General features: G+C 33.8%; 1 protein-coding gene and 1 long non-coding RNA gene across 9 annotated transcripts in view; one reads left to right on the forward strand and one right to left on the reverse strand.

Annotated features, from left to right (window-relative positions):
* The first annotated feature begins 393 nt into the window (after nt 1-393).
* LOC126718436 (cysteine-rich receptor-like protein kinase 3) overlaps nt 394-13,156 on the forward strand; it is an 86,699-nt gene continuing 73,936 nt past the window's right edge. The window contains exons 1-7 of one of the 7 annotated variants that reach the window (XM_050420633.1): nt 397-1,291; nt 1,781-1,891; nt 1,980-2,119; nt 2,200-2,410; nt 2,504-2,738; nt 3,361-3,505; nt 3,602-3,869. In XM_050420633.1, coding sequence (XP_050276590.1) covers nt 529-1,291; nt 1,781-1,891; nt 1,980-2,119; nt 2,200-2,410; nt 2,504-2,738; nt 3,361-3,505; nt 3,602-3,869 — 1,873 coding nt within the window. In that variant the 5' untranslated portion in view covers nt 397-528. Of the gene's footprint in view, nt 1,292-1,780; nt 1,892-1,979; nt 2,120-2,199; nt 2,411-2,503; nt 2,743-3,360; nt 3,506-3,601; nt 3,870-13,156 lie in introns of those variants that run through there. The other 6 variants (XM_050420634.1, XM_050420636.1, XM_050420632.1 and 3 more) reach the window with 6 other exon arrangements.
* LOC126718446 (uncharacterized) overlaps nt 3,222-13,156 on the reverse strand; it is an 83,364-nt gene continuing 73,429 nt past the window's right edge. For both annotated transcript variants that reach the window (XR_007652927.1, XR_007652926.1), the window contains exon 2: nt 3,222-3,869. This is a non-coding gene — a long non-coding RNA (uncharacterized LOC126718446). The remainder of the gene's footprint in view (nt 3,870-13,156) is intronic.

Raw genomic sequence — 13,156 nt, forward strand, 5'->3', positions numbered from 1 at the left:
AAATTGTGTTTTCAAAAACACGATTTCAATGAGGGTGCAGGATTATATGCACTGATGACTATATAACAAGATTTAACAATTTTTATAACATATTTATTTTAACTTACCTTGAATTTTGGTATTTTTTTTATTATTATTTCATTTTATTACGACTTTTTGGGAAGAACAAAATTTAATTACATATCTTAAGTGCTGTTCTTTAGATTCTCATCTTAAGTTCTAACCATGTGACTATTTAACTGAAAAAATACACTTTTATTTCATGAAAAAAAAATTCACATGATAGAATTTTAAAATAGGAGCTTAAGAAACATCACCTAAATATTGTATGTAAATCTTACTTTTTGGGAAAATGTTTTAAAATTCTGTTATCACCTAGAAGAACCCAATGAAAAAACACAGCAACATCGTCAGCATTAGCTTCGTAGTGCCATTGTCAATTACATTTTGTGCACGTCGCATCCCAACTACCTATGTAAGATTATAAGATCTTTCATTCTAGTCTGTACATCTTTGTATCCATCTTCAATGTTTAATTCACTCTTCCTCTTAATCCTAGTCTTATGTTTGTTTGTAAATCCTTGTCTTTCCGACCCAAGAGCCACAGAGGCTGCTCTCATATGCACCAACAAAACCTCCCCAATGCCACAGCGCCAAAACTACATAAGCAACTTCTTGGCAGCCATGACCACAGTGACCCCTTTGATCGCCGCACAAAGATACGCAGCTGTAGTGAACGGTACTGGTAATACCACAGTTTATGCTTTTGGTGAGTGTATGAAAGATCTAACTAAAAACGACTGTGATCTTTGCTTTGCTCGGTGCAAGACTCAGATCCTCAGGTGTTTACCATTTCAAAGAGCCATTCGTGGTGGCAGGCTTTTCTATGATGGGTGTTATCTAAGGTACGATGATTACTATTTCTTCAATGAGGCTTTGAGTGTGCAAGACAAGACCGTGTGTGGAGCCCAAGAGTTTGTTGGGAATGGTTCTGTTTTTAGCGCTAATGTTAATCAGTTGGTGATGAATCTAAGCGTGGAAGCACCTAAGTTTGATGGGTTTTCTGTGGGGTTTGTGACCAAAGAAAATGTCACGGTTTATGGATTGGCTCAGTGTTGGGAATTTGTGAATGGTTCTGATTGTGAGTACTGCTTGGCCAATGCGGTTTCTAACATTAGTTCATGTACTCCAAAAGAAGAAGGAAGGGTCTTGAACACTGGTTGTTATTTGAGGTATTCAACAGAAAAGTTCTATTACAATTCGACTCAACCTGTTAGAAACAGTAATCAAGGTGAGTCTGGTTCCAATGAATTTTTTTCATTTCTTGTTCTGTCTTTCCTTCATCGAATCAAATGGGATTTTAATGTTTACTTTCCTTTTTAGTCGTTTATAAATTTCAAGTAAGATTCTATTCCATATCCACTGCGGCACAAAGTGACTAAAAAGTGGGATTTGAATTAGCCCATATTGTCTAATTTTATGCCATGAAAGGATAAATTTTGATGCTTTGTTGTTGGTCCATTTTGGTTTCAGTACAATAATGAATTCTAAATTTTCCATTTTGGGTCAGATTCACCAATTGTAAATTTGATAGAATATTAATTCTTCATTAGAATTAACATTAACATCTTTTTTAAAAGAAGTGTTTGTGAAAAATTCTTCATACACTAAAAATCTCAGCAACATCAATGATTACTTAATTAGATAATTTGGTGTGCTAATTGCTTGACTTCTATTTTGATTAATGAGGTTCACGGAGTAACATGTTAATCTATGTTAGGAAGCAAGTTAGCTATAACTTTGGCTGCAACATCATCTGCTTTGGCTCTTTTGCTGGTTATTGCAACGGTTGTCTTCATTGTGAGGAAGAATGTACTAAAGAGGAGGGGAGGTACCTATTTTGATATATGAGATTTTGAAAGACTTTGTTTGGACTCTGGAATTAATATATAGCTTACTTGATCTGGCATTTGTTTCAGAGAGAGAGCAACTAGGCCCTTTGTTGGCCACTGTGAACAACTCCAAACTCAATTATTCGTATGAAGTTCTTGAAAAGGCCACAAATTACTTTCACCATTCCAAGAAACTGGGTCAGGGAGGATCTGGTTCTGTTTACAAGGTAATTTTAGGTCTACTTTTTTGAGACTTTTTATTTTTGCAAATGAAATTAACTAGGTACATTTCTTTGTGTCAATATAGGGAGTTTTGCCAGATGGAAAGGTTGTTGCCATTAAGAGGCTTTTCTTCAATACCAGACAATGGGTGGATCATTTCTTCAATGAAGTCAATTTGATCAGCGACATCCATCACAAAAATCTTGTAAAGTTGTTGGGATGCAGTATTGCAGGCCCTGAAAGCCTTCTTGTTTACGAATATGTGCCAAATCAAAGCCTCCATGATTACTTTTCTGGTTGTAATTTAATCTTGAATTACTATTTATGTAAGAATAAAACCCTTTCTCATTTAATTTATGTACTTACAAGTGTCTCCTCATTTGGTTCAGCGAAAAGGAAGTTACAGCTGCTAAAATGGGAGGTGAGGTATAAGATCATATTGGGTACGGCTGAGGGCTTGGCCTATCTCCACGAAGAATTAGAAACGAGAATCATTCATAGAGACATTAAATTAAGCAATATACTGCTTGAAGAAGACTTCACGGCAAAGATTGCAGATTTTGGACTTGCTAGATTATTTCCAGAAGATAAGACACACATCAGCACTGGCATTGCTGGCACACTGTAAGTGCAAGACCATCTTTGGTTTTCTTTCTTGGTCCGGAATAGCATTTATCATTCCTGTGTTTAATGTCCTCTTCATGTGGGAAAAATTCTTTTGTCTTGGTCCTTCAAGGTTTTTCCTAGTTATTTCTTTTTGTAACATGAACAGATATTTCATCATTACATTATATATGCAATTCAGGCAATGCCATGCTTGTCTCTGTGCATTTTAAAGGATGTTTAGATGAACACCTCCAATCTGTGTTAGTTAACTACTCTCTCGGTGCCATTGTTACGAAGTGTTTCATATAATGTATTAATTCAGGGGACGGTAGAACCAAAGTTGATATTCTCGTTATAAACAGGTAATTGTTCATTGTGTTATATAATTATATGTTAGGTACATACTAAGAAAGCATTAGTTTTTCCAGGATCAAATTTTTAGTATTATTTTCAAGTCCTTTTTGTTTATTGGAAAGTATTACCACAGTGAAAAAGACAATATTAGTAAAGTATCAATTCCTCTTCCTTTTGTTCTGTTCACAGATTGACATTCCACTCTTACAGCTTTGCAGTATACAATGTAATATCTCTGCTTATAAATACATCTCTTATTTGACATTAATCATATTTGCATCTGTAGAGGTTACATAGCCCCAGAGTATGTTATTCGCGGCATATTGACAGAGAAAGCAGACGTTTACAGTTTTGGTGCTCTGGTAATTGAAGTTGTATCTGGAAAAAGGAACAATACCTTCTTTCAATATTCACATTCCATCATACAAATGGTAATCTTTTTTCCTATGGCATTTCTGCTAATTTAGGCTTCAATGACAAATAATCCTCCCCTAACAAAACCTTCTTACTTCTTATCTTTTTTAAAGGTCTGGAACCTTTATGGAATAGGTAGGGTATGCGAAGCTGTTGATCCAGCCTTAGAGGGTCAGTTCCAAGAAGAGGAGGCATCTCGATTACTTCAAATTGGGCTACTATGTGTACAAGCCTCTGCGGAGCTGCGGCCATCAATGTCAACGGTAGTGAAAATGTTATCTGATAATCAAGAAATTCCTCAGCCAACACATCCGCCGTTTCTCAATTCCAGCAGTGCAGAAATCAGTCAATCTGGACCATCTAGAACTTACAATTCTCAGCCTGAGTCCTACACTCATACTTCAGGGAACAACTCAACAGAAAGTGGGATTAAGCCTATATAAATACTTAAATTTTCTTAAACATATTTAACTTTATTCCCTTGCTTTAAATTCTTTCATTCGATCCATTCCACCGGGTGTGGCTGTTGCCAACTTGAAGGTTCTCTGCTTCCAGGATTTTCTATCCCACGTTTTTGCTACTTGAATTGGTAGCACAATGGAATTTGTTTGCTCAAAGATACTACAATACAAGCTGAAATGGTTTGAGTGACTCAGAGCTGTTTGTAATAGTCCCCGGTGGCCCTTGTGAATATCATAGGATACAGAGTCATGTACCACTCCAGCCTGCACCGACCATCTGCTAAAATACTAAGTTAGAACTAGATTGTTGTATTGTTTCACGATGTTTCAACAATTTGGATAGAGCTGAATGCCTTCCCGTAAACTTCAAGTAAAGCTGCTTACTAGTACTGTTTTTTGTAACTTACATTGCACAAGGAAAATTTTATGGTTATAAGTTTTGCACTCATAAATGTTTTACCACAAATCATGATTGTAATTAGGATTGTCTAGGGTCGGTTCGGATCGGGTTTATGCCCAACCCGTAACCAACTTGGTCAGATTGAGTGGAGAAGTTCCAAATTCACCGCTAACTACAAATAGCTATGGGTCGAGTTGAATCGGGCTCAAGTGGATGGCGGATGGCTTTGATTTCAACCAAAATACAAAGATCAAACACTAAAGTTTGATTCCTGTTGAACAAAATTAACAGATCTACAAACCCAAATAGCAAATCTACAAACCCAAAGAACAGATCCACAAATCCAAGTACCAAAAACAACAATAAACAGCAATTCCACATATAAACAAACTTGAGAGATGACATGGACAGATCGAACTTAAGAGATGGAAGAGATGGAGGCGGAGATGAGCTAGCAAAGTAGCGGTTGAAGAGTTGAGAGATCGACGATGAAGTGTAGAGATCAACAAAGAGCAAAGATAGGCAAAGAGCAAGGAGATTATGATAGTAGAAGAACTAAGAGTTTGTGTTATGAAAAACAACCTTTAAGCTATTTATATCACGGTCAAGTCGGGTGGCTTGGGTTTTGGGGATAAGACCCACTGGAATCAATTTTGGAAAGAAAGGACCCACCGCAGGAGTAGTCAGATCGAGTGGTGGATGGTTCGAGTCTAATCAATTTGTTCAGGTGGGTTGGTTTTGCAGATTGCTTGGACAGTCCTATTTGTAATAGTAATAACTAATAAATTTACGTCTAAATGTATTTTACTAAATCTACTTAAAATGTGTAATATTGTCATTTTTAGTATCCCCGTGCTCATTTTTACTAGAGATACATAGTGTTAGTGTGATGCCCCCCAAATTATTTTTTAGAGATGTTTTAACTGTTTTTGATGATTGCTCTTTATCATCAAACCAAGACAACAATTGGTTTTTTAGTGTAGGAGGGGATCGAACTCTAAATCTCTTATTTGATGAGTTGAAACCCACATTTGATGCCCTAAATTAATATTTAATTAGTTGAGTATGTGTTTTATGGGTATGTATTGAATCCCAAATTTGGCATATACTCAGTTGATAAGAAATTTATAAATAATTAGAAGAAAGAGCCTTAATTGTGACTAAATTAGTTGATGTGGTTTATAGTACGTATGTAAGTAGAGTCAAATGATTTTTTCTCCAAAATTTAGTTAGCCTTGCTTTTTCTTCTTCTCCTTTCTCCTTCTTCTTATTATTATTTCTCCTTCTCCTTCTTCTTATTATTATGGCAACGCTCAATTTGTTTTGGCAAAAAAGGGTATCTACATTTTCTGGTATTTGGTACTAGGGAAAACAAAAGTGTATGAAAATATTTTGTAGTGGACAATGCAAAACAAGCCCAATAAAGTAGAAAACATTTTCTGGAACATTATATACTATACTTAGGGGTGTGCATGGGTTGAGTTGAGGGGATTTTTCGACTCAACCCACCGTGGTTAAAAAAAAAAAAAAAAAAACCCAACCCAACCCATCACAGGGGTTTAGCCCAACCCAAATCAACTCAACCCACATGGATTAGGTTGGGTCAGGTTGAACCCATGGGTTGGACAAAGAACTAAAGAACACACAATTTGAAAAATAAAAAATAAAATTAGTGACTGTATTAGGTAGAGGCTTTTAGAGATTGTTGTTTTTATTTTTCGAATTCTTTACGTTCATGTGTATGTATGAATTGGGTTTAATTAAATTGAAATTAACTTTGATACTTTGGTTTTGATTGAATAATGAAAATGGCAGAAGAAGTATGTTCCAATATTTGTAGTCTTTTGTATATGTGTTGTTGTAGTTTAAACTTGGTATTTGAATTGTTAAATTGTTAATTCACAATTTCATTCTTCATCTATTAATCATGAATAATAATATTGCTATTTGCAACCATCATGATATGGTATCAATGATGTAATCATTTCGAATACCTTTGTTTAGAGTTTAGATAGAATCAATTTTATGATTAAAAAAAATTTACAATTAAAAGATTTTTGAAATTATATATATATATTTTTAAAAATTATTGGATTCATTGGATCTTAAATGACTTCTATTAAACTCCATAATTTATGGCATCGTTAAAAAGAAAACTCATATAGATAGGAATTAGGATATTATTTGGAACTATCATAATGGACTAACGCATTAAACATGGTAGTGATCTAACTACAACATCCAATGCTATAAAAAATAAATAAATAAATTGGCCCTGTGGTTATCTTCTCTCTACAAAAAATGGTTAAATTCTTATTAATTTATTAATTGTGATAGTTCACTTTTAGGTAAAATAGAAACTCTATTAACTAAGTTTTAAGAAATTTAAAATTCTATTTCAAAAAATTTCCAGAACATTAGATTTTATTTTAATAATTTTATATATTGTAAAAAAATAAAATTTATACATTACATAAAATCATTACTTCAGTTATCTTCTAAATTATGGAGGATATGAGAATGCAATTTGTAGATCTACTATCAAGATAACAAAGATTAGATTGGTGGGGGATAGTAGATTTAATTGTAGTTGAGTATTGTGTGAAGTCATCACTATAGAATAGCCCACGCCGAGATGTGTTATGTGAAACCAATGATATTAAAGATTTTTTTTTTCTAAACCATTATATTAAACAAAAAAATTACTTATCTTCATTCATTTTCAAGTTATACCTTTTTTTAAGTCAAGTCATAGACCTTTAAGTAAAATAAATACTTTTAATTTTTATTTAACTATCCCATGCATCATACGAGTTAGTGACTAGTGTATAAGTATATTCAAAACTCAGAATCTCTACCATCGGCATATAAAAATACTACTCCATTAAATGATTGGTAGAAAACGATACGTGGTGATCTTTAGTTCCACTGCTTTAGCCACGTTTCATTTTTGAGTGGATCATAGAACTCTCCTATTATTATTCCAATGATTCAATTGTTTTAAAAAGGGAAATGTTAACCAATAACCTAAGAGCATTGGTTTAGGAGCTATTTTTAAAAACATTTTATTGGAAAAATTATAAAATTATTGACAACTTTTTATATTTTTCATAAAAGTGGTGTCAAAACTTTTCTATTATGGTTTACTAATAATTATTGTAAAGGCATCCATTAACATGACTATTTTTAAAAACATAACTTTAAGTAAACATTGAAAAGGGAATGTGAATATGACCACACGTGTATGTCTACATAATCCCCAGTTGGGAGGCATCAGATTAGTTTTCTTTTAAGTTTACAATTATTAATGGTATATATTTAACCACAAAGATTCATTTTTATAAGAAACAAAAATGCACACAAGATTGAGAAAATAGAGTTCTAAGTTTTAAGGAAAATTACATTTTATTATCCTAAACTATACCCTATATTACACTTTGCACTTTAAATTTTTCGAATGCACATTTTGTACTCTAAATTATATCCCTTGTTATGCCTTGCACTTTGACAATTATTTGTTGTTACGCCTTGCACCTTGACAATAGTTTAGCATTGTAAAGTAAAAAAACTCCATATTTTTTTAAGGGATTGAGAAGATGGGCAATTAAGTCTTTTCATATGATGTTATATTTTTTCATCCAAATTAATAGCAAATTTGATGTCGGGGTGCAAATTAAGTGTAGTAAAGATCATAGTTTATAGTGGAAAATGTGCACTCGAAAAGTTTATGGTGCAAAGTGTAATCGAAAATATAATTTAGGATGATAAAATGTAATATTTCAAAGTTTTGATACAAAAATACACCATAAATTTTACTCAAAAGCCAATTTTTTTTTTAAGGAAAGGTACGTGAATTAACCACATAGTTGCTTCTTCTTTATTTATGTAGATTTCTCAATTATAAATTTCATGCTTAGTAGGGTGACCCATGCATTATTCAGTTTGGTGGAAGCTGTTGGACAAAAAAGTTAAATTAAAATATAGGGTTTGGAGTTTGGATAATTCTTTCAAGCCCTAATCTCATATTTTAAGAAGGTGCATGCCTAAAACCTATAAAGTTGTCGTTTTAGTAACCTTATCAGATAAATTAAAACAGCTCACCCAACATAACCAGGTCACTATCTACTAAAAAGAAACCCTTATCTCAAAAGAACCTAACTTTTGAGGTGAAACAAGTCTAAAAAAGAAATAAGGTAGCCAACCCATGGTAAGTCACTACTCACTAGCGCATGTTATTCGTCACTGGAATGCAGCATGCATTGTCCAAAACAGTGCCTAAGATTCGGGGGTTGGTGATCCTAGTTTTTTTTTTTTTTTGGTTACGATAAGTGGGAAAGAGAGAATTGAACTTAATTCTCTTTATTAAGGGGGACCAAATAATGTTATGAAGCTCCATGATTCCTGTTTTGATTTTTTTTTTTTTTTTAATTTTAGAAAAATGAGAGTTGACAATTAATTAAAGCAGTTAATTAGGAAGTACAAACACTCTAATTGGTGTGTTGTACTAGTGTTGAACACTTGACATGCTTTGGACACTTTTGCATGCGTCTCCAAATCGTGATATTTTTTTATTATAAAAAGACTGTAGGATATGGCCGGAACACGGAAACAAAAGGAATCAAGAGCATTCATGCTCTGAATAGTAATAGTGGATTTGAAAATTAATAAACAAATCTTTATTTTTTATTCGTATTCTAATTTTAAAACATCCTTTAATAGTCATGGATTTACTTTATTATCCATTATTATTTTTAATTTAATATATGTTTAACATTAGATAAAAAATAAAAAATAAATCTTTTATAGAAAAAATATAAATAAAAATATATTTAATAATTATTTGATAAACATGCATTTCCCATAGTATAGTGTCTTATTTAAAAAAAAAAAATGGTAAATTGCAAATTACACCCTTGAAGTTTGGAGTTGATTGGATTTTACACCCCAAAGTTTCAAAAACTTGATTTTACACCTTGAAGTTTGGTTCCGTTAGCAATTACCCCATACAGTTAGTTTTTGCTGTTAAGTGACACATCATCATGCTAATGTGTTTTATTCTTGCCAATTCAGTTTTTCGTTTCAATGATGAACAAGTGAAGAGTTGGACAATCTAAACTACATCAGGCCTAAACTTTAAACACAAACCTTTAGCCTAAAACAACGTAGTTTCAGGCCAAACTCTAAAATCAAAATCAGAAACCATGAACCCCACGACATGTCATTATGTTTACTTGAACACAAACCAACCTAACCCAAACCCAGGCGGCGGTGGCAACAACATCTTCTCCAAATCTTGACCACTGCCTGAAGCAGCTGGCAAAGCTAAAGGCAGTCTTCAATAACCAGATACAGAGTGGTTACCAACTCAGCTAGTAGTAAGTGCAAACTGGTGAGTCCCACCACCAACCCCACCACTTCATCTAAGATGACCAGATACAGAGAATGCCCACCACCTCGTCTGCGATGACCAGATACAGAAAATTCTTGAAGAACCACACGGTAGGTATGGGAGGCCACATGGTAGACAGTTGCGGCGAGTTCCTGGCTGTCAGAGAAGAAGATACACTCAACGCGTTGAAATACGTCGCCTGTAACTGTCATCGTAACTTCCACCGAAATGAAGTTAACGATCACCATCATTGATCATCATCAGAAGTTTTCCACCACTATCAACAACAATTCAAACTTTATTATCATCATCATCATCGATCTCCACAACCACCACATCATGTAGACCGCCTCTAGCTTTGTCAGTTGCTTCAAGTGGTGGTCAAGATTTGGAGAAGATGTTGTTGCCGCCGCTGCTTGGGTTTGGGTCAGGGAGGTCTGTGTTCAAGTAGACATACTGTGGGGTCCATGGTTTTTGTTTTTGATTTTAGAGTTTGACATGAAACTACATCGTTTCAGGCTAAAAATTTTTGTTTTAAGTTTAGGCCTAAAACGACGTAGTTTTGATTGTGTCAACTCCTCGCTTGATCATCATTGAAACAACGTAGTTTTAAGGCTGAATTGGCAATAATAAAACACATTAGCATGGTGATGTGTCACTTAACAGCAAAAACTAACCGTGGGGGGCAAATTGCTAACGGAATCAAACTTCAGGGTGTAAAATCAAGTTTCTGAAACTTTGGGGTGTAAAATCCAATCCACCCCAAACTTCAGGAGTGTAATTTGCAATTTACCCTAAAAAAAAAAAATTTGTGATGTTGTCATGTCGCACCCGTATCCATATCTGTGCTTATGAGTCGGTCACTTACTCACCCAACAAGGTCCATATACAAAGTCTTTTTAGCATGTCACTTTTTTTTTTTTTTCCAAGACTTAAAGAACTTGTTTAAACATTTAAGCTAAGTGACCGACTAGCTCCGCCCTCAACCCCCCTAGCTCCGCCCCTGCAACTAAGGATGGCTATACCCATTGGGTAATAGATATCTAACCTTAGCTGATCCAAATAATTTGAATAATACCCAATTCTTAATAGGTAAAGGTAATTAAGTAGGGTTTAGATATTACATGTCCATTATACCATACCATACAACAAATGTAGTGGGTAGGGCTCTTGATCTCACACAGTGTAATATCTCACACCTACTACATTTGTTGTATGGTACAATGGACATGAAACCATGTAAGTGACCCTTCTTCTTCGACTAGCACTTTAGACATTGCCATTGTTCCTAGCCTGCAGGCCTGCTCTACATCACTTGTCGGTGCACCTAGCGTTCAAGCTCCTAACCCTGAGGTCCCAAGTTCCAAACTCCAAATTGATAGAGAGTTAGTCATCATCCCCCATTAGCTTGTAGGGGAGCAATAAGGAATTAGTCGTTGGCTCGTTGCTTTAATCCTTGCTACAAAGTACAAATTTAACTATGGAGCATTTGGAATGCAATTTAAATAATTTTTTTATTTTTTTTATAGATAGATGGAAAGATAAGGTTTCTCTCCAAATTAATTTTTGACAAATCTCACAAATTTTGACAACAATAATAGCAATACAAATATTGCTACAACCTACATATGCCAACAAAAGAATTAAGGGTTCGTCTGACATATTGTATCCAAATTTAAATAAAAGTTCAATTGACCATGTATGTATTAATTAATTTCCCTTGTAGAAATGTCTACCATGTACAACAATTATTGACAAACATTAGTGATAAGATAATTATTAACGTCTTTAGTACTTCCTATCAAAACAAGTGATGGACATTAGAGTTAGAGATCACATGCAAGTTCTTAGTCACAAATCACATAATGAACCATCACTTGGTCCACTAAGCCTTGTTCTCAGCAAAAACAAAAAAGGAAAAGAGAAAAAAAGGTTACAAACATGCTAGTACACACACATTCCTTTGGAAAAAAAAAAAAAAATTCTTTTTTTCATTTTCAATTTAATGAATGCAAAACAACTCAAAATTAAAAATGCATGTAAAGTTAATGGAATTCAATTGGTCAACCACAACTTAAATTGTAAGTCAAATAAGCTTCTTAAGCTATCATTTTCATTCAAATCTCACCACTATAAATTCTAACTAATAAATAACAAGTATGACCCATATGTTCTCATCTTATGCTAGAGCAATGCTAGGGATAAAAAAAATCCACAAATTTTGCTACAACTCGCCATATAGTAAGTTGTGAGTGGTGGAAGTATGGACCCACCATTTTACCTCCACTATTCACAACGTCCCTACTAGGGATGGCAATGGGCAGGGCGGGTTCGAAGGATGGGGTCTTCACCCCCTCCCTGCATGGTTTTGTCTTACCTCATCCCCGCCATTCCCCCCCCCCCCCCCCCCAAAATACTTTTCAAATTGACCCATGAAATCAAAACAAAAAGCTTACCTGACCATTACTGCATTCCATTTACCCAAGAAAAACAAAAGTCTTGAGACAATCCTTTGGACAATTCATAAAACCGGATAACAAAAGAACCTTTAGACAAATCAACAAAACCATTCACAAATTGAAATAGCAAGAAAAACCCTTAGATAAATCAAAAATACCAACAAACAAATCACAAATCCAGTCTAAACATAAAAAAATAAATACTAACAACACAACAAATCTCAAATCTTGACGAAACAAATCTTTGATCTGATCTTTTCTTCTCTTTGATATCCCTCCTCTCTCTATCTCTTTACGTTTTGGTGTGACTTGTGAGGCTGTGCAGCTGCTCTGCCTTTCTTAATTTTTAAGTGATAAAGGTGGAAGCTTTTATTTCAAAAACTATTAGTGAGAATGATCATAAGTAGCCATGATATCATCAGGTTACTGAAAATCCAATAAAAGGGGTGCACCATACCTATAGTCCTTTTCAGTTATTTATTTATTTATTTATTTTTTATTATATTTTTTTTAGGGGAATAGTCCTTTTTAGTTAGAACAAAGTTATTAATAATATAAATTAATGTGCTGTGGGCCTGTGGCTACTTCAGGACACATCTAAATTATTAAAATATCTTCTCTCAAAAAAAAAATATTATTTAAATATCATTTATGGCTCTTGCTAAATTAATAAAAAATGTTGCTATTATTAGTATTTAAAAAAGACAAACTATAATCTTTAGTTGCCAATATATCATTATAATGATATTATTATCAAGTATATAATAATCTGAAAATAATAGCTAAATTGATTTTCTTTAGAATTTAATGTGAAAAGATTAAAGAATAAGTCCAACCCCAATCCAACCAAAGAACCTTGAAGTTTAGAACCACTCATTTTTAAAGATAGTTACAGCAAAAATGAGTGGGGATTTGAACTTTTATTGGACACATGAGGAAGTTTTAGTTGAACTACAAAA

The sequence above is a fragment of the Quercus robur genome, chromosome 3, assembly GCF_932294415.1.
Source record: "Quercus robur chromosome 3, dhQueRobu3.1, whole genome shotgun sequence".
NCBI lineage: Eukaryota > Viridiplantae > Streptophyta > Magnoliopsida > Fagales > Fagaceae > Quercus > Quercus robur.